At 37.1% G+C, this 22,972-nt stretch overlaps 1 protein-coding gene across 1 annotated transcript in view; it reads left to right on the top strand.

The window, feature by feature from the left end:
- Positions 1–1,387: 1,387 nt before the first annotated feature.
- LOC136845225 (adhesion G-protein coupled receptor D1-like) overlaps positions 1,388–22,972 on the top strand; it is a 30,953-nt gene continuing 9,368 nt past the window's right edge. Inside the window, exons 1-4 of the mRNA XM_067115299.1 lie at positions 1,388–1,599; positions 19,436–19,524; positions 20,302–20,502; positions 21,709–21,861. Coding sequence (XP_066971400.1) covers positions 19,446–19,524; positions 20,302–20,502; positions 21,709–21,861 — 433 coding nt within the window. The 5' untranslated portion in view covers positions 1,388–1,599; positions 19,436–19,445. The remainder of the gene's footprint in view (positions 1,600–19,435; positions 19,525–20,301; positions 20,503–21,708; positions 21,862–22,972) is intronic.

Below are 22,972 nucleotides of genomic sequence, written 5' to 3'. Positions count from 1 at the left end.
TAACTCCTGCATGCTGTTGAGGAATAAATATTTTTTTTAATATTTGAGTTATTTTCAAAACTTAGTTACTTTAGAATGCGGAAGTTAGCAGTGTTAACTTGGTTGAGATCAAGAATATGAATCAGTTGAGAAATGAAAGCTGATGCAGAGAACAGGCGAGAGATTTGAGGGGCGGGTGAAGGAAAGTGAAGTAAGAATGTGAAACGAGGAGGAAGAGAATGAAGGGAAGAAATAAAAGGAGGAGGAAAGGGGAAAATGATGAACGGAGGAAAAGCTAGGCTGAATATGGGCGAGTAAAAAGGGACGACAGTAAAGGAAGTGATTGGAGGGAGAACGATAAACGAAGCAACGGGGAAGAAGAAGAAGAAGAAGAAGAAGAAGAAGAAGAAGAAGAATGAGGATACGAACTTGATAAGAGGTAAATAATGGTTGCGAGAGGGGGCGGGTGGGAAGAGGAGGGTAGGGGAGGGGAATGGGGAGGGGGAGAGGAGGGGACAGGGAAGAACACAGGGGAAGGGAAAGGTGGAAGCCAAATGTTTTGGCTCCGTGACCTTAGCAACCCACCGTGCGTCAGATTTGACTCCTGGCCCGCTATTGACCTGTTTAATGATGGATATCAATCCGTGTGTGCAGTGCAATTGCAACTGATTTGTACATCTCTCTGTATAATGATTCCATCGACGCCATCGGATTTTCGAGGTATTGCACCCCCAACGACACCCCCCCTCCCCCGGGGGAAAATGCAATAAAGGGCTTTTGTACGGCTCTAGAATAATTTAATTTCCCCACCTCTCCCCCAACGACATGTCAGTAAGAGAATTGCTTGCACTCGAATAGGTGACATTCAATGGCACACAGGCCGGGGGTAACTTCAATAATCCGATTTCCGTTTTTTGGTTTTAATTTTCCTCCATAAGAATAATTGAAGGCTTTGACGGGGACGAAATGAAATCTGTTGTTTTAATGGAATCGAATTCTTGAATACGACCAGCGGAGTCCCTTTGAATTCTAAATTCGCGATTCGTTCTGATCACGAAGGCTAGAGTGGACATTTCGGTGATCGAACAAAAAGAAAACGAGATTTCAAATCTAGAATAACGATTGGTCTAATTCGTCCACGTTGCTTAAACAATGAGGGGTTGGCGAGCGCTGAAATAATAACGAATTTTATGAGGATTCCCTTAGTAAATTACAAGTAATTTCTATGGTCCTTCGTTTATTTTGTTAATAACTGAACGTCCATCATTAAATCTAAGGGACAAATCATCACGCAAACGAGAAAAAGCACAAAACAAAAATGAAAAAAATCTTCCATAAATCCACTAACCGGTAACCCCCAGGTCGAGACGGCCCTTGTGCACGGGTTGTTAGGTTAAGTAAAATATTAGAGTGACGAGTGGTTTGATGGCGGGTTGATCTACACAAGTCCCGTCGGCCTCTCCATCAGACCGCTGCCCTCTCTTCTTCCCATCACCTACCATCTCCCGGCAGCATCCCGAGGATGTAGATGTTGAAGGCAATCTCGAGGGACAAAATCGTGACCAGTGACCCAATGTTAACTTTGGAGATATGTAGCTCTCGGCGTCCACCGCAAAAGGGGTAAGTGAGATTCTAAATGTTGTATGTATAAATTACACACACACACACACATATATATATATATATATATACATATATTATATATATATATATATATATATATATATATATATATATATATATATATATATATATATATATATATATATATATATATATATATACACACACAAACACACACACACACACACACACATATATATATATATATATATATATATATATATATATATATATATATATATATATATATATATATATATATATATGTATATAGTCTCCCAGTATGTTTATCAGCATTCTCACTTATCAAGAGAGGGAACCCCAGGTTCGTTTCCTGGGTGAGGACGGGGCAGATGGTGGGCTCCCTGAACAATCTAAATTGTGTATTAGGAACCAGGTAGCTAGGTGAACGTGGTAGTTGTAACCAGGGTTACTTAGGGCATGAACTGGTGCCCTCATCCAGAAAGACTTGTTAAGAGGTAAAAGGTATTTGGAGGTAATACCAAGAGGGAGGCCCTAGATTTGACTCATGGGTGACCATTGTTCAGACCCCAAAGTAGTGAATTAGGTACCTGGTACTTAGGTGACTGTAGTGGCTACAAGCTGGCCTGAAAAGGGCGTGGGGATAATAATATAATTTCAAGGGGTTTGCTGAGAACCGGATTGATATTACTTTTTGCCTCTTTTTATGTAAAAGTCGGTACGTTGTTTGTATGTGTATATATTTGTGTATATATAGTGTATGTATGTATATAAAGAAGCAGAAAGTGATATCAATCCGGTTCTCAGCAAATCTCTTGAAATTATATTGTTATCCCCACGTCCTTTTCAGGCCAGCTTGTAGCTGCTATAGACATCTAACTACCAGGTTCCTAATTCACTGCTTTACGGTCGTCTTGTCGGTCTGTCCATCATGTTATCTGTCTGTCTACACACACACATATATACATACATACTGTATATATATATATATATATATATATATATATATATATATATATATATATATATATATATATATATGTGTGTGTGTGTGTGTGTGTGTGTGTGTGTGTGTGTGTGTGTGTGTGTGTGTGTAGACAGATTCTAACAGAAACTGGGCCAGAGTTCTTCCCCTCAATCAATTGAATATGCCTTACCTTTGGGCACCCTAAATAGTTTTGGGATGACTGGGAGAGCGAATTTTTGGGAAAAAGAGCGGGTGGAGGCATAAGTGTGAGTATTTCTAATACAAATGACAGCAATATGCGTACATTTGTATGTATGTATACTTGTATATGCGTATGAGTATGAGTCGTACTTGTTAAGAGTATGATCATAAGAAGAAATACAAGCCAAGGAGACAGTGATAAATATCAATATGGAATGCTGATACGAGTATTAAAGAGTTAGCATGAGAGAGAGAGAGAGAGAGAGAGAGAGAGAGAGAGAGAGAGAGAGAGAGAGAGAGAGAGCTGGAATGCCAGAGGAGACTGGTAACCCAACTCAGGAGTGACAAGAGGGTTATTGATTAAGCACGAAAGGAAAAAAGCGGAAACTGCCGAGATCGGTTATCTGTTAGTGAATGTCGTGTATGGTTTAAAAGGTGGCAAATACAGACACAGGCCAATGTGGTGAAAATGTTAACAGGAGTGAAACTTTAAATAAGGTCTTTTAGAGGTGGTGTGGTCACAGAGACAGAAAAACCGAAAGATAAAATGCGAAATAGATCGCCTACTGCAATTGTGGAAGCCTCTGGTCTCCAAATATTCATGCGAGGAGCGAATTCATTCCTGCTCTCTGCCGCTGCTGGAGTCTCGTGAATTTCAGGTGTGTCGGTTTTATTTTCCATTCTATCGTTTTTATTTATTGGTCACTTTTTCCTTGAACTTGTCTCTCTCTGCAGACTGATTTCACTTTGGAGGACTTTTGGGTCTGTGGTTTGTTGACTCTGTCCGTAAGGATTTCCAATTTAAGAAGGGAAGAAAGAAAGATATAAATAAATGTCTCGAAAGACGAACGATTTCGAAGTCTTGGAAAAGACATCTAGAATTTGCTGAAGCGATGAGGTTTCCAAGGAGTTATGAGAAACTCCCTCAACACTCAAGAGACCAACTAAGCGCACCCAAGGTCAAGACAAATGGCGCAGTACTTACGGTTTTCAACGCGCCCCCGACGAAGATTATCAAGTGCAGGTGTACGAGATAGGTCTGGGGACTGCGAATGTATTTTTTTTTTTTATTTATACCGGAGGTTCTTCCTTGATATAGCCATTAAAGGTTCGATGTGGTAGTTACTGTATTACTTTTTATCAACATTTCCCTCTTTAAGGAAAAAGGTTCATCTATTGACAGGATATATAACTATGTATATCATGAGTCTCTCTCTCTATACATACATACATACATACATACATACATACAGATCTATCTATCTATCTATCTATATATATATATATATATTATAATTTCTATATATATAGAGTCGTTTACTCCAAAAGAGGGTGGCTCCAGAGGAAAACAACACACCAGCCACCGGATCATTCCTACTTTGAAACTACACCGAAGGCTCATCAGCACTACATCGAGCCCCTAGAAACACTGTTCTGCACCTCATTTTGTATGCATCCCTGTACCTACTAGATATTATGACGCTTCCTTTCCTATACCTCTACCACCCCAACCATCCAGTATTTTCTAGTACATCTCTTCTTCTTCCTCATATCACTTCCTAATTACGCACTCTTTTCACCTATCTGCCTTCTCCCATTCTTTCCACATGACCAAACTATCCTCTGCTACTAAGACCACGCTTTAATCTACGTCGTCCTTTTCTACTTCTATGCATCCGTTTCTCAAGTTTTCAATTCATCTTAAGTCTTATTTCATTTGCATTCATCATCCACATTTGACTTCCATAAAAGAGAGTTGGTTCGACAATACCTTCAACCACTTCCAAGTTGGGTTCTATTAACTTTCCAAGTGTCTTCCTAATTTTCTGCATACAACCAGCTGCCTTTCTTGTTTCACGTATTCTGTGAGTTACCTTTTCTCTCACCCAACCACGATCAGTTACGTTTACCCCAAGATACCAAAAAGAATTAACCACTTTTGTTGTACTGCTTTGCACAAACGATTATAAAATCAGTACCTATGTACCTATGTCTAATTTCCTTTCTCTGACATCTCGCATTTTTGTATGTTTATGGTATCGGAATGGAATATAGAGGTTTAGGCCAAAGGCCAAGCACTGGGACCTATGAGGTCATTCAGCGCTGGAAAGGATATCGAGAGTAGGTAGGTTTGAAAGGTGTAACAGGAAATAATTGTTATGAGGGGGTGGATAGCAAGATAGTTTTTTATATTAAAACGCAGCTACTTTGCAGCAATATTATAATATTCATTAAACGTCATAAACCCTGAGTTTAATTACTGAGTTAATGTAAGAAAATCCCACTCTGAGACAGTTGTTCCCTCTGTAAAATGTCCCTCCAGGTGACTCTGACACCCTAAAAAATATGATCTTCCCTACTGCTACCTTTATACAGTAATACTAGAGTATTATTCCCCTCATCCATTCCTATGGAACTTTTCCCTCATTAAGATAACCCACTTATATTCTCATTGACTCCCGGTGTCATTCCACACGTCAGCTTGTTAACTGCCCTCATTATGTCGTCATTAGTCACTTCCAAAAGCATTCCCAAACTTACTCTAATCCTTTTGCGTCATTTGGTCTTCTTCTTTTCTATACACACGCTTGCGCGCACACACACACACACACACACACACACACATATATATATATATATATATATATATATATATTACTAACAGGACCTCATTCAAACTGGATGGTATCTAGTGGAGATATTTATTCAAAGAAGTTACAAGCTTTCTAGGATAAACAGCACTCATTGTCAAGTATCGGTAAAATACTTGACAATGAAGACTGTTTGTCCTAGAGAGCTTGTAACTTTTTTGAATAAACATCTTCAGTAGATACCATCCAGTTTGAATGAGGTCCTGTTAGTAATAGTACTAATGCATAATGCACAGAACAATTGTGTATGTGATAAAGTTTATATATACAGTATATATATATATATATATATATATATATATATATATATATATATATATATATATATATATGCAATCACATAACCACAGGTGAACAAAATAAAAGACTGGGTGTGAGTCCTGGCTGGTTCGCGAAATTATTTCCAGACTACTGACGATGGCTTGGAAGTAAAGTCGAATCTAGTCAGGGCCTAGACCTAGTCTCTTATTTCTTAAACTGTGGTGAAGTGTATACACAAATCACGTGTTTATGCCATTATAATCATATATATAAATACACGCATGTATGTTTTATATATATATATATATATATATATATATATATATATATATATATATATATATATATATATATATATATATATATATGTGTGTGTGTGTGTGTGTGTGTGTGTGGTATGAAATCCTATTTTTTCAAAGGCAGATTTGAAAAGTTCATTCTCTACCCTGATTCAATATTATGCCGAAACCCGAGTAGGCTTTTGGATAAACCAATTTTTTCTATATTTTGTTTCAATTTCGTTTTCGCTGCCAGAAGCGCGGATGTTTTTTTTTTCATCATTTTGTTTAATCTAGCTTTAGTTTCAATACCTCTCGCTGAATGAAATGAAGCGGTGATCTTTTATTTTCATACCAGAAAATATTTGGTTCCTATTCTTTTTTATTTCCAATTACAAAGATGCGTGGAATCAATTTGTATCTCAAATAGTATTTTAGCTTTCCAGTTGCGTAGTATCTTCCCCTCCCCACCTCTCTCTCTCTCTCTCTCTCTCTCTCTCTCTCTCTCTCTCTCTCTCTCTCTCTCTCTCTCTCTTTGTTTTTTTGTTGAGGATGGAGGGGTAAAAACAAAAATATACAGGCACACGCATCATCGAACTTGTATATAATAAACATTAGAGGCATTAAGGGTAGTGTATTGAGTAGATAAACGCCGTATAATTTGTCCATTAATAATTAATATAAATCGTTCGTAATTTATAATAACGCCCAATGGCTATAAAATGTGTCTACGAAGGCTGAATTAATCCATGCATTTTATGCTGTTATAAAATAATTATCAATATCTATTAAAATATAATCATTTTTATGATGAATGCACACGGAATGTAGTTTAAAACGTACAGTTCAAGTAATTATATTACAAAAAAAATTATAATTTTAGATGAAGATCAAACTGACAAACTAATCTTCCATGAAATGAAAGCATGATTAAAATTATGTTATATATATATGTATGTATATAATATATATGTATAAGTATATATATCAATATATACAGTATATATACATATATGTATATATATATAAATACATATATATATACATATATATACTGTATATATATATATATATATATATATATATATATATATATATATATATATATATATATATATATATATATATATATATATATATATATATATATATATATTATTAACGAACGGAATTCATTCTAAAAATAAGATGATTTCTCAACATCACAGGCATCCGGAGGCTGCGTCTGGGAGATTATCATTATCGAATTATACCATTCACGTCTCTCAAGAGTGGTTACTCAAATTAGGATAATTAATATCTATACTGGATTGCAATTAGGCTAATTGACGGTTGCACCCAAATGAGGCACATGTATACCATTATGACGCTCAGATGAGATCACACGAGGGGATTTTACAATACTGTAGCTGCCTTGGGCAGCGTGCTGGTACGGTGGTTGTCATGTCGAAATCAGAAAAATGGAAAATCAGAGACAGTAAGCAGGATTAATTCTTTCATATTATATATATATATATATATATATATATATACATATACATATATATATATATCATATATGAATTTTTTTTTTATCATACCGTGATTTATATACAATCATGAAGCTACAAATGTCGCTTAATATCAAATTCACGCTACCTCGGGAATATCTCCGATGGAGAATTGTCGCCGAAGGTAGCGTGAATTTGATATTAAGCGACATTTGTAGCTTCATGATTATATATATATATATATATATATATATATATATATATATATATATATATATATATATATATATATATATATATATATATATATACATATATATATACTCACAAGTAAACTGAGTCCCCTGATAAGCGTTGGCTCCAAACCCAAGCAAATCAGTGGATACTAACTCGATCATCTTCGAACAGTTGAAATGAGGATGAAACCCCCGATCAGGAAACCACAGCCACTCCTTACATTTATATGAAAAGTTCATCAGCAGCTCGTCTACCCCTCATCACCTCGTCGGTTTTCTTTTGTTCTAGAAACTCTTTCACTCAAGCCAGCCAACACTTTCTCGATCCTCCTTTCTTCTTAGCACCTTCCGCCCATTCAGATTTTTTTCAGCCTACCATTCCTTATTCTCTCCACATGAACGAACCACCTCAAAAGTGCTATGATCCATCCTTTTAACTGTGTTATCCTTGTCATATATGCCTCTTTGTTGCGTTCCCGTACGTGTTTTCCATTATGATAATCTATTCTTATTTTTTCTTTTACAATGTTCACCGTTTTAACCCTTCTTGAGTTTTTTCCCTTTGTGTGTTTTTTCTCCGGCCTAGGGCTAGATTAGGACATTGTGTGCTCGTTCCATATTTCAAAAAAATCACAAGAAATTTTGTAATTAATCTCCAGCGAACCGCTATTAATGATTAAATGGCCCAAAAATTTTGATATTTTTGCATTTCGAAATTCCGCTACTGTTCTCAGGAACTTAAAATATTTTTAATATTGCATACTATACTGTATAAAACTTTTTGAAAAATGGTATGCAAGCTATATTTTTTAATCTTCATGCTGTATGCATGGTCATGAAATCTTCCCTACTGTTCATTTGCTTACACTGTACACAAACTCTTCAGAAAACAGCAATACTTTTTTTTCAGCCTTTTAATGTTTCCTGACGTGTTGCCTAAAGTGGTGTAACACAACCAGACCGTTCTCTGGCCTGTTCAGTGACTCGTTGCTACCTTTGGCAGCAAGTAGCCAGTATTGAAGGAGAAACGGACGTTTTTTAGCAACTTGGTGCTTGTGTGACACCCCCTTGAAAAAAAAATCATGCGTGACTACAATTTTATACTTATACAAACGAAATGAAGACACCATACTATAGTTTCGGTGGCAGGGTGCTTGTCTACAAAAGAAAGTGCTTTGGCGAGACGTCTAGTTACAACCTTAGTGATTTGTGAAAAACGACAGAACGCATGTTCATGTGTCACAGACTTGTGACCTTTGGTGTTTGTTAACAGATGGCAGAAAGCTGGTTCATGTGACATCTTAGGATCTCATCTGCTTGTGAGAAAATGGCTGAGAGGATGGTCATCTGACACGGCCCTAAGACTTCATCTGACTATTTGTTAAAAGATTCGTAAATGTTTGCTTTTGTCTCACAATCTTAAGACATTTACGATCTGTGAGAAAATGCCAGAAAGTCAGGACTTGGGCTTTGGCTGTTTGTTGAGAAATTCACGAAAGCCTACTCGTGTTTACTGAATATAGAATTTAGGCCAAAGGCCAAGCACTGGGACCTATGAGGTCATTCAGCGCTGAAACGGAAATTGCCAGCAAAAGGTTTGAAAGGCGTAACAGGAGGAAAACTTCGCAGTTGCACTATGAATCAACTGTTAGGAGAGGGAGGAAAGTAAGATGGAAGAAAGAGAATATGAGAGGAGGTACAGTAAAAGGAACGAAAGGGGATGGAGCTAGGGGCCGAAGGCACGCTGCAAAGAACCTAAAGAGAATATGAAAGTAGGTACAGTAAAAGGAACGAAAGAGTTGGAGCTAGGGGTCGAAGGCACGCTGCAAAGAATCTCAAGTAATGTCTACAGTACATCGCATGAGGTGCACTGACGGCACTACTCCCCTTCGGGAACCTGCTCGTGTTACAGCCATTCGTAAAATCACGCTGGAAAGTGCGTTTGTGTGACACCGCCTTAGGATCGCAGATGGCTGTTAAAACGTGACCAAAAGTGTGGATGTGTGACCTAAACACCTCTGCTATTTGTTGACAGAAGACAGAAAAACAATAGATCCTCAGCCTCTTACGATAAAACTTCAAAACACGCAGCTATTTGACACCCGTATAAGACCTCAATTATTTGTGACACATGAAAGAGCGTTCTCTGTGACACCGACTTAGGATTCCAGCTGAGAAAATCGCATTTTTTTTTTTTTTTTGTCGAAACTTGATATATCTTCAAACCCTCGCCACACCTCAATATTTCCAGCTGTGCCCCGTAATCATATATGCAAATCAGTGGGCGAACATTTTTAACGATGGCTGAGTAATGTTGATGGGATCCTTTGTAAACATAAGCTCACATTAATCTTCGCGATCGTTTCTCGGTTTTTTTGACGCGTATTTTGTGGCTGCTGAAGCGAAATAAAATATTTTTTTTTTTTTTACGGGGAAAAAGATAAAATAATCTATACAGTTCTTACAGCTTTCTCAATACTATTCCTCCCGCCGTCGGTCTATTTCCGTTGACTATCGAGTATCATTAAAAATGTCTTTCTAATTATTTCCTATTGAGAAACATTCTGTATCGCCAGTCAATTGTTATCCGATCACTTTTTTCCCCTGTATCTTCTGTACAACTCTTTTACTATTTTTTTCATATTTTCCTTCTATTTTCTTCTATTCCCTAATTTATCAGATTCTTTACACGCTTCACCAAACCATTTTTTAAATTTTAACAAAACAAAATTTTTATCAAGTAAGTTTATAAATTTCCCTGTTCCTTAACATCATCCCCCACCCCCCGAAGTGAATTGCTGAGGAAAATTAATTGATACAAATCACATGACACCAACTTTGAATAGAAAAAGAAAAGGGAGATTTATATGATAAAGCTGTATCACAATTTCAATTACTTTCAAGCTCCTTATATCCACCTCCATTATTGACTGACTGCCTGAATGAGCAAGATCCTGTTCTGGTACAACAACAACATTATACAACCATATACAATACACAGCTTCCTTTTCTTCGTTTCATTACGATCACAATGAAATATTACGTACAATAATCTTTCCTCGCCGGATGATACAATGAGACAATCGCACCCCACAAAGTCCTGTCACAAACCAGAGACATGGTCCTTCCCGGGACTTTTTCTTTCAGCCTTTGTGGACTCCTTCACTTTTCTAAAGATCCTCCGGCTGTGGTGTGTTATTATGCTGCTTATAAAGGCTACGGGAAAGCGTGTGCGCATGTCTGAGTGGGTTTTGAGAGAGTGATGTCGTCAGCTGTTTTCATCTTGGCTGTTTAGAAACGAATTTTTCAGTTGCTAGTTGTTCATTTCATGCGGATCCTTTTGCACTAATCATGAATAAGTATTTGTGTTCCTCTGAATAATTATGATAAGCATTTGTGGGCATGTTGAGATTATAATCTTGTCTAATGATCATAGCATTTTAACAACACATACATGGCACATAAGCATATATATTATATATATATGCACACAAACACACACACACACATATACATATATATATATATATATATATATATATATATATATATATATATATATATATATATATATATATATATATATATACACATACACGCCTCCTTGTGATCATGGTGACAAGAGTTCGTTTTCCGCTACCGGACATCACAACCACTTCAATTTCTTGCACTTGGATCTTAAAGCTTTGTAGTGACAAGCGTATCCAAAAAAGCGCGAAGAATTCGAGAAGTTAAGAGGGCATTGTGGCTACTACAATTACATTTGTATCTGGTAAAAAGCGACCAGTAGATTCTACACACACACACACACACACACACACACATATATATATATATATATATATATATATATATATATATATATATATATATATACATTGCTTTATTCACATTCCCTAAACCCACCTGTGCATCTGTTAACCTATGCAATGAATACTGAACATGGTAGTTAGATGGATGTGGTGGTTGAAATAAGGACAGAGAGGGGCACGGGGCTGGCTGCTTCATAGTTAATAATGGTAAATGCTTGTACAATGTTGGGTGAGAGAGAGAAAGAGTATCCAAATTAACACAAAGCTTTGATATTACCAAAGTCATGTAGAGTGAGAGAGGTAAAGTTGAAATTAGCATTATCATACCAGAGAAGCAACAGGGAAATTAACATTCATAGAGAACGGGAATTTCTATCAGCGCGACCGAAAAATATTCCATTTTTTCTTGTTATTTTATGACGGTCGCATCAAATGAGTTCTTCAGTGAACGCTTTCTCTCCAAAAATTTCCACTGTCAACAATACTTGGGAATGTGAGAGACCTAAAGTCTTTAAAGTCTATTCTACAAAGACTTAAAGCTTTGCCCAGGGAGGGAGGGAGGGCCTTGTGGTCTTTTTCTTAGTGTGCACAACGTTTATAAGCTTTGATGCAGACGTTCGTTATAACAAAGTCACTGTTTCGGAACAAATGTTTCTACTGCCAACTATTTGAAAATTTGAGTCTAGAACGTTTTTTCAAGACAGGCTGAAAAACTATCTACATCCATGTATGCAAACTTACGCGCTCAGTCACAAACATATGGACACACATTGATGATTACAGAACTAAATCATAAAACGTTATTTTAAATTAAAATCCAAACTGTGCCTCTGTCAAAGGAACATCACAGACTTAAGGCAAACTGCAGAAGGGAGCTGAATTCATCAGATCCTATTTACATACCGGTTTTATGATCTAACTAAGCTTCACTTCTGCATGCCCCAGAAGCTATAGTTTGTTGAAGCCCCGGCAATGCCAGGAGGCACGCCAAGTTAGGGTGATAACTGTGGCGCTCACTGGCATACCACCATCACTTAGGCTCAGTCTTAGGCCGTTGATGTCGCGATGGCTTTTCTCCTCAAACAGGTCAAATCAAATCAGTCCTCATCCTCTATCCTGACTCTATTCAAGGCAGACCTCGATTATGCACAGCTAGAGTAAACAGCAATTATACATCATCACTGACTGATCGCATCAAAGGCCGGCCTCGTCATTCAGTGGAGTCCGTTTCACCCCCCTTGGAATGGGATATTCCTAAATGACATTAATCTTCATCGGATGGGATTGCGTTCCCGAAACTCCGGAATTACATCGATTGTCCGGCGAGGAAATCAGCGGACGAGGTGGCCGCGTTCAGAAGTCGACTTGTTCTGGCTTTCAGTTTCAGGGTGAAAGTATCTGCGTTCTCAGTGGCTAATGAAAAGTGCGTTCAATGTGTCCGCTGAAAACTATCATTATACGTCTTTTATTAATCTTATTTCAATCTGAAAGTCTGGTTTTGAAGGTGGAGCTGCGTTCAGAAAGTCTAATGAACGCGAACACTATGTTCAAAAAGTCTAATGAACGCAAACACTGCGTTCAAAAAGTCTAATGAATGCAAACACTGAGTTCAAAAAGTCTAATAAACGCGAACACTGCGTTCAAAAAGTCTAACGAACGCGGATGCTGCGTAAAAAAAAAAAAGGGTCTAATGAACGCGAAAACTGCATTAAAAAAAGTCTAATGAACGCGAGCACTACGTTCAAAAAAGTCTAATGAACGCGAACACTGTTCAAAAAGCCTAACGAACGCGAACACTGCGTTCAAAAAGTCTAATGAACGCGAACACGGTGTGCCTTCTGCTTGTCATATTTTCATGATGGGAGCATCTGAAACTGATTTAAAACATCGCTGCCCGCTTGGCTGAGGGTAGCAGCGTTCAGAAAGAGAAATGAAAAATAAAAAATAACTCAATGTGCCATTCAACAATTATCTTGGGTTTACGATAACAATAACTGCGTTTGAAATGGAGGAGCGAATTAAACTAACTCAACTAAAAATGTTTTAAACGAACTGAATATCAACTTTACGTGATTTTTTTTCAAAATAACTTATTTGTGGTGGCTACAACAGCAAAACCCAACTAAGAGTAAACTGCTCGCTAACCTGACTTAAAAAAAGGGCAGCTGCCTTCAAGAAGACTGAAGATGACTAGTATGTGTTCATGTCTCAACTGGTTAGGTCACAGACGTCTAAGGAACATTTACTAGTCAATGAATTTGTACTAAGTTTTTTTTTTTTTGTTGCCAATGGCTACGTTTGAAAACGGAAAATGACTTTATCATTAGAATTTGGGTATCGAAAGTTGGGGAAGGGTGGGCGGGGGGAATACCGAAGAAGCTACTATAAAATGTCAAAGTTTGTGCTACTGTGAAAGTCTCTCCCTTATGATAACTAAAGCTCAATTTACGAAACATAAAGTAAAATAAATTTTTCTCTTCAATTCAATAAAAATGAACACCTGAATATCCAGTTCACTATTATAATATAACTAAATACTACTTCTTTTCATATCCTTTCATTCAGGGAAAACAATACTGTGATACTTAGTCACTCCCTAATACGACATGCCTTCTCTCAAGTGGCATAAAGCTTGGCTGCTCATATAATCAGTCACGAGAAGCGTAAACGTAAGACAGAAAACGCCACAGCCTGGAAGTGAATGGAACGAAGGAGGTGGTGTTGAGAGCCACAACACTACCAAGTGATATAATATTGGTCGAGATGATTTCAATGACGACTAATACGCGGTCGTTTCCACGATGTCAGGTCTACAGTTATCGATATATATCAAAATAAATTCAACTTCTGGGGGTTCTCGAAAAGAATTTTTATAGGAACCTTCATTTAAGTATATTTATATAGTCTTCAGTTGTCGAGACATTTTATTAAAACAGACACCGACACAATCATTGTCTTGCAGACACACAGACATTGACAGGTAGATGAAATTATTACTATCTCGCAACTTCCTTGCAGGAAATATTGAGAAAATATTAATAATGGTAACATAGTCAGACAATTATTCAAGGCCTCGATGGCTGACGGTAAAAGCAATATTTTTCACTGGTTATATCAAACTCCTAATTAACATTTTTGGTTCGGAGGTCGCTTTTATCTGTTTTTAGTTTTCTGTAAAGGGAAACTATAATTGTAACGGCTTTGTCTGTCCGTCCGCACTTTTTCTGTCCGCCCTCAGATCTTAAAAACTACTGGGGCTAGAGGGCTGCAAAATTGGTACGTTGATCATCCACCCTCCAATCATCAAACATACCAAATTGCCGCCCTCTAGCCTCAGTAGTTTTTATCTTATTTAAGGTTAAGGTTAGCCTTAACCGTACTTCTGGCACCGCTATGGGTACCAAAACACAGGCCACCACAGGACCGTGGCTGAGTTTCATGGGCCGTGACTGAGGCCACCACCGGACTGTGGCTGAGTTTCGTGGGACGTGGCTGAAAGTTTCATACAGGATTATAAGCTGTACAGAAAAGTCGATTACGCCGAAAACACTTCGGCGCATTTTTTACTTGTTCCCTCCATAATTCCGTCTCTCGTTTGCATATCACTTTTATCAAACTCACTCACTGTTCTCGCCGAGGAGCTCTGAATCAAAACTAATCGAGAGAAATTGGAAATTTGGTTGCATTCGGTGACAGGGAATTATTATCCAGAAGTTTATGAGCATCTTAGTGAATACCTTTTGAAACGCTATAGGTGAATAGTATATACACAGAAACGATCACACACACACGCATACTATATATATATATATATATATATATATATATATATATATATATATATATATATATATATATACATACTGTATATGTACATATGTATATATATATTTATATATGTATATATATGTACACACACACACACATATATATATATATATGTATATATATATATATATATATATATATATATATATATATATATATATATATATATATATATATATATATATATATATTTATCAGCCACTCTATCCCCACCTCGTAAAGTGAGTTTGTACTGTAGTACCAGAGATAGAGAAACGCTCTTCTAGCAGGACACAGACCAAGGGGGGGACGCCTGAAGTGGCACAGTATTTGTGAAGGACCGAAATCATTTGCATGGAACTGACATTCACTTGTCGTGGAATAGTGAAGGTTGTCTCTCAGTTCCCTCACAAAGGGCACTCGTCTGCGTACTTTGCGGACGTCCTCTGATCACGTATTTCCTTTGGGAGTTGGGCGTGAAATGCCAGATGGTTGGAGTCAGCAAAGACAGAGGATTATGATAAGATTCTTCCAGATAACAGAATGTATGTATATGTATGTATGTATATATATATATATATATATATATATATATATATATATATATATATATATATATATATATATATATATATATATATATATCAAAATTAGCCTTTATGAATAGAGTAGTTCTTGAGAAAATACAAAACAGTGCCCATTACCACTCTCCTAGTCTTATCTGCTGAAAGCCTATGCAGAAGACTTAAAATATACTGATATAATATATATATACATATATAATTTATATATATATATATATATATATATATATATATATATATATGTATATATATACTGTATATCTCAAGTTTCCTGCATAGGCGTTACTCCATGATTCAGCAGTTAAGACTAGCAGAGTCGTAGTGGCCACTGTTTTATTTTCTCTTAAGATCTGCTCTCTCTTAATCATAAAGGCCTAATCTTGATATATATATATATATATATATATATATATATATATATATATATATATATATATATATATATATATATGCTGTTATCTGGAAGAATATTATCATAATAATCCTCCTGCCTTTGTTATCTTTCGACCATTTGCCAGTTCACGCCAGAGGACGTCTGCAATCTACTAGATGTTTGCTCTTTGTGAGGAAACTGGGAGACAACCTTCACTAATACATGGCAAGTGAATGTCAAGCCAATGCGCAATGTAAATGACTTCGGTCCTTCATAAATACTGTTCCACTTGAGGTCTTCACCTTCGTCTGTAAGGTGCTGGAAGAAGAGTTTCAATATCTTTGGTGTTACAAACTCATTTTGCGAGCTGGGGACAGAGTGGCTAACGAAATTTGGTTGGGTGATTTAAAATTCGTACCAACTGCAAATTACTTATGTATGACGCTGGTCATCTCTATCTTTTCTCTCTGGGGTGGGGTGGGGTCGGGGGTGGGAGTGGAAGAGGGGCAGATTATATCCGTAACGCCAGGAATGACATCCATTCATGTGGTTGGTGTTTCTGACAGGCACTCTTACTTATCATCAGGTGAATGTTGAGACGGACAATTTCCAAACGCTTTTAAGAAATGCAGCATTCTGCTTTAGCGCTCATACATATTCTGACATGCGCCATCTAGCAGAATAATCTTTTTTTTATAACCCCCCTCCCCCAAATGGGGGACGGGGCTCCAAAGAAAAGACAAAAACGATGGCTACTGCCACACTCATGTTTCAATTGCTGAATTGTAGAATGGTTCCAGTTCTAACTCTCCTATCACACACTGTGATATTCATCCCTATCTCGCAACCTGCGCAATTTGGACCTTGCGTGAAGACTTTTTTATTTTTTTTATTCCGTCTCCGGCGGAACAAACTAGAACAGAGGAACATACGAACAGCAGAACATGCCAAAGTTGCCAAGGATTTCATTATCAAATCAATAACTTGGACGACTGGGCCGTGATATTTTGGGTTTGAAAAACTTTTAACTGGTAAAATGCTTGTTAACATGACACCCATAAATTCTGTACTGGAGGGGACGTTTAAGACAAATTTAGAGTTACTGATTGAGCTAGGATATTGATGTTGTATATACAACGATGGCACGTATATTTTTTTGCGTATATTGAGCCAAATTCTTTAACTGAGTGAGAACTGAAATGGGACTACAGCACTTAAATGCCGAAACGCTATGAACAGAATTATGAGTTTATTACATGTAATAATAACCTTTCTTGAATTTCTTAAATTCGGTTATAAATAAATTTGGGGATTCTGATTAAATATTTTTTTGAAAATTTTACTGTTTAACTCAACATAACCTGCAAATTCTAACGTTTGCTAAATGATGAGTTCTACCGTAAGTTTGGATTTAACGGTGATGATAAAATAGTTATCAATTACAATTTATAATAAAACTATACTACTGAAAAACGCATTGGTTAAATAATGTGCTAAATTGTCAATGTACAAATTGTCGATCTGTTAGACCATACGTCACAAACCAAAAATCCCTATTACAAATTTTAATCATTAAATACAAAGCAAACATTTTCTATATGCAACAAATACCATAAAAAACAGAAACATATCGCAACTCTTACTACTTAGATACATTTAAACTATTATTATTATCCAGGATGCTATAAGCCCACAGACTCGTATAAGGGAATTTAAGCAGTCCAGGACGAAAATATAAGAGAACGGGAAAAAACGAACAAGATGTAAGAAATTATATTGTGAATTGAAACCACAAAAGGTAACCCCCGCCCCTTAAACAAACCAGGACACCACCAAACCCCTTCCTTCCCCCCCCCCCGCCCCAAAACAAGATATAAACAACTAAATTGTGAATTGTAACCACAAAAGGTAAACCTGTCCCCAAAACAAACATGGACACCACCAAACCCCCTTCCTCCACCCCAAAACAAGATATAAACAACTAAAACTGCGTACTGAAACCACAAAAGTTAGCCCGCCCCTCAACAAACTTGGAATCCATCAAACTCCCGTCCTTCCGTCCTCCAAAACAAAACACACACACACACACAAAGCATATTGAAAATTCTGAGAAAGATTACCTCTTTTATAAGGGAACGGTCTCCTTGGAGACAGAGGTCAATAAATTAAAATTAACCTCTAATGACGACAGCACGCCAATGGAAGATACGTCCGCTGAAGGTGTGGAGAGGCGAAATCTTTCTCCCGCTGTTGTTTTGACCCGTTGCTCGGTAGCCAGGGTCGTTGGTGTGTGTGTGTGTGTGTCTATACACGGGGCCTTCCTTCCTTCCACCTTCTAATACCTTCATACTCCTTCCCTCTCTCTCTCTCTCTTTAATTTTCTTTGCCGTCGTCTTTCAATTTTTGTTTCTCTCTTTCTGATTGTATGGCCTTTTTCTCTCGTTTTTCTGCGTTCTTGGTCTTACATAATTGTCCTCTCTCTCTCTCTGTCTCGTTTTTTCTTAACTTTGGTTTTCATGGCTGATTTCTCTCTCTCTCTCTCTCTCTCTCTCTCTCTCTCTCTCTCTCTCTCTCTCTCTCTCTCTCTCTCTCGTTTTTCCTTGCCTTTGGCTTTCATTGCTGAATTCTGTTTGTCTGTCTCCTTTCTTTCTGCGCTTATTTGTTGCTTCTGAACTTTCTCTTATCAGGAGAGAGAGAGAGAGAGAGAGAGAGAGAGAGAGAGAGAGAGAGAGAGAGAGAGAGAGAGAGAGAGAGAGAGAGAGAGCGTAAATCACTCCTGGCCTTTACAGTGTATGTATTTTTCTGTTTATCATACCAACGAAACAAGTCAAGGCGTTGAACATGAAGTAAAATCACTGTTGTAGTGTATACATATACACACACACACGCATATATATATATATATACATATATATATATAAATACATAAATATAATACACACATACATACATAAAACACAACACAGTGTTCAAGTAGATTCGGTACTATATTATGACATTTTTAGACCTATGTCAATTACTACTATCATACCGTGCTTCTTTGCATTCCTTATATAATAAGAATATCCATCAGCACTTTCTGGAGTCTGTATGAGTTAATATACAGTCTTTTTGATTCATCAAGGTTTCTTTTCATTTTAATCTACAATAAGAACTTGAAGTTCCGGACTGATTGTTTTTTCCTTTCCCAGTCTCTAGGTGATGACGTCACTGCCAGTGGGTGGGCCCTTAGGTCTTGCCCTCTTATTGACCCTATTTGCTGTAGCGACCACTGTTGACAGTAAGTTACCAATTGGATATGATTTTGCAGTTCTTTCATTATTATTATTATTATTATTATTATTATTATTATTATTATCAGTAGTAGTAGTAGTAGTAGTAGTAGTAGTAGTAGTAGTAGTAGTAGTGTTTTAGTAATGTTGCTGTTTATTGCGTTTTCTACTACTCTTATCAATACCAACGACGTTGGTGACAATTGGAATTACTTAAATTTTAACCAATGTCATGACAATTTCGTATTTCATTATTGCTTATAGTTACATTTTTTCCAGATTATTATTATTGATATTACAGTAATGTTTCTGTTTATCGTATCTGCTGTTCTTATAATCACTGCCAATCTGAAAGCTTGTATATATTAAAAAATCATTTTTATTACAACCAATGTCAATGCTGTATTTAGCAGGCAAAATGATGCTTTTCTGACCCTTCCAAAATCTTTGTTTACTCTTACACAAAAAAGAAAGATTCGCGGACTTCAGCCTCTCCTCTGTGATGACACCTAGTAAACCCCTTTTCGTTCAACTTCTGCTGTTGTTCTTTTCTTCTACCTTCTACAGTTCTATAAAAATTGTTTCTGTCGTGTCCTACCTTCATTCTTTCTTCCCTTTAATTAATTTACTTGTTTACCCACAGTCTCTGCCAGTGACGATACTTTTAGCTGCTAAACTATGAATGTGTCAGTGACAGCTGACTTGTTCTACTCTGTAGTCACTTCAGGATGCTGGAAATGACTTAATGGATATCCATAAGAACAAAAAATATTTATTTTTTGCAGACATCGACGGAGCATGGAGCCCTTGGTCAAGCATGTCGACGCCTTGCTCCAAGTCCTGCGGAGGGGGCGTCAACCTGAAAGTTCGATCCTGCACAAACCCCTCCCCCCAAGGAAGCGGAAAGCTTTGTCTGAAGATGGACCTCATCAACCGGGCTGATAAGGAATGGAGATCCTTCGACTGCAACACTCAGAGCTGTTGGGGTTAGTCTTGTTTCAGCTGTTGCAGTTCATGTCACTGTTGTCTATGGTTGCCTATGTTAGATCTGTAAGTTACTTTATAATGTTAGACTCCGCTTTGTGGTCCGCTATGTTAAATCAGTAAGTTACTTTAAAATGTTAGACTTCGCTTTGTGGTTCTATATGTTAAATCTTTAAGTTACTTTAAAAATGTTAAGACTGCTTTGTGGTTTGCTATGTTAGATCAGTAAGTTACTTTAAAAATGTTAAGACTGCTTTGTGGTTTGCTATGTTAGATCAGTAAGTTACTTTAAAATGTTAGACTCTGCTTTGTGGTTCGCTATGTTGGATCTGTAGTTACCTTAAAATGTTAGACTCTGTTTTGTGGTTCGCTATGTTAGATCTCCAGGTTATCGTTAGGCTGTTAGATTCTACTAAGCAACTTAGCTGGGTTTAGTTACGTTACAGCAGTTGAAGATGCTTACATTACAGATGATGGACCTGATTATAATACAAATGTCGGAGTTGGTTATGTTATGTCGTTGGAATTAGTTGTGTTATGATTGTTACGACTAATTATATTCCAGCTGTCAGGGTTAATTATGTTGCAGGTGTTGGGTTCGATATATTTCAGTATTTCTAAATGTTATGTTTCATTTCTCTGGGTTATTAATGTTACAGCTTTTTACAAAAGGTGTACAAATCTATCATGCAGAAAATGTTGGAATTAGCTATATTACAGCTGTTTCAGTTGCAGTAGGTATTTACTAAGCTGTTGGACCTAGTTGTTACATTGGTTGGCTATGTTACAGCACTTTTTTGAACTACAGGTGCTGCAGTGCTTTACACTTCAGCTGTTGACAACAGTAAAAGTACAAATTTTGAAGATGATCTATGTCACAGCACTTTGTTATGCTACGGATGTTTCAGTTCTTTTGCAGCCACCAAGTGATCATCGCTCAGAGCAGAGTGGACCATGAATTTACAGGTTGAGGTTAGATTTTTTTTTCAGTTACAGTCATGTCTTTTCCCTTTACAGCTGTTGGGGTTTGGGTCGCACCATTTACGGGTGTCTGGGCCAGTTCTTTTACACTGGTTTAAGTTCGGTAATTTAAAGCTGTGGGCTGTAGTTATTGTTTTTTATAGAATGGTTTTCTGCAGCTACTGATGTTAAATACAATAAAAAACACTACTGTGTTTTTAATGTGGTTATACACCTATTCATTTCAGGGCTGGTGTGGGGGAACTGGAGCAACTGTTCCGCTCCCTGCGGAAAGGGCGTCCGCACCAGGTTGTCCATGTGTGGCACTGAGGTCTGCACCGGAAGTATGGCCAACAAACAAAGTGAACCCTGCAATGACTGGAACATAACTGCCTGCCCGAGTAAGACATTTCGAAATGAGAGAAACCACTCTGACCTAATGAGACCCAATTTGATAAAAGAAAGAAAAAAAAAAAAAAAATTTCAATTTCAGTAGCTCTGGAATCACACTGAGGCCCACTGCCGCTTGCATCAGACCCCCATTTAAAGTTAGTTCGATTAGGGAAAACAGACAAACAACTTACATTTTTCTTAGTGTAATGGGTCTAGGGTCACAATGAGACTTAATGCCGCTTGCACTAGACTCCCACCAAGACTGCTCACACGAATGATAAAAAAAGGCATAATGAAAAACACTTTTTGAGCTAAGTGAGAATAAGTCAGAATATACACATTGTTCCTACAAATGCTTTGGAAAAAAATTGAGAATATAATCATCTTCATTTACTTGATAGCTTCTGTTTTAAGATGAAGCCGGGTCCTAGTTGTTTGGAAATAAAACCTACTGGCACGGTACATTTAGGATTAAAGTTTTTTTTTTTTTAGATGGATTTAAAACCAATACTACTTATCGCGTTGCAGCAAAAGAAGGTATTGATTGGTCACACTTCAAGCGGGCAGAGTACTGAGACGACTATAGCTAACGTTTTAGTGACACAGTTAGAATGATTTGTGATTTGTTCTATCTCTCTATCTTTCTTTCCCCCGACCTATACTTGCACTGCTTTGCGCGATATCGGTTCCCATCAATATAAGCGTGGCAACGTCAACCTTTATACCGAAATGTTTAAGAGACATTTTTACACTTTTCTTTAGCGGTAGGAGAAAAAAAATCCCTTTTTTTATGCGTTCCTCCCGATTTTAGCGTGGCCAACTCAGTACTGGTTGAAGCTTGTGGGGGAAATGAATCATTTTTATGAATTTAGATTTGGAATGTCACCGTGAACTAACACCCAAAATATTAACTGGAAGAATTTCTCTGGGATCATTAATAGTGCAGTTAATAAAGGCGTCATGCAGCTGCAAATTGCCAAGCTTTCAGATGCTAACTGCCCTAAATATGTCAAAAGAACTGCAGTCCTAGCGTTCACACATTTCAGTTAGCATTTATTAACAAACATATACAAATGACAAGCAGTGAATTAGGAATCATCTCAGCAGTTTATATTAAGT

This window comes from Macrobrachium rosenbergii, chromosome 13 (genome assembly GCF_040412425.1).
Source record: "Macrobrachium rosenbergii isolate ZJJX-2024 chromosome 13, ASM4041242v1, whole genome shotgun sequence".
Taxonomy (NCBI): Eukaryota; Metazoa; Arthropoda; class Malacostraca; order Decapoda; family Palaemonidae; genus Macrobrachium; species Macrobrachium rosenbergii.
The sequence above is the reverse complement of the archived record's forward strand: the minus strand, read 5'-3'. Positions and strand labels throughout refer to the sequence as shown.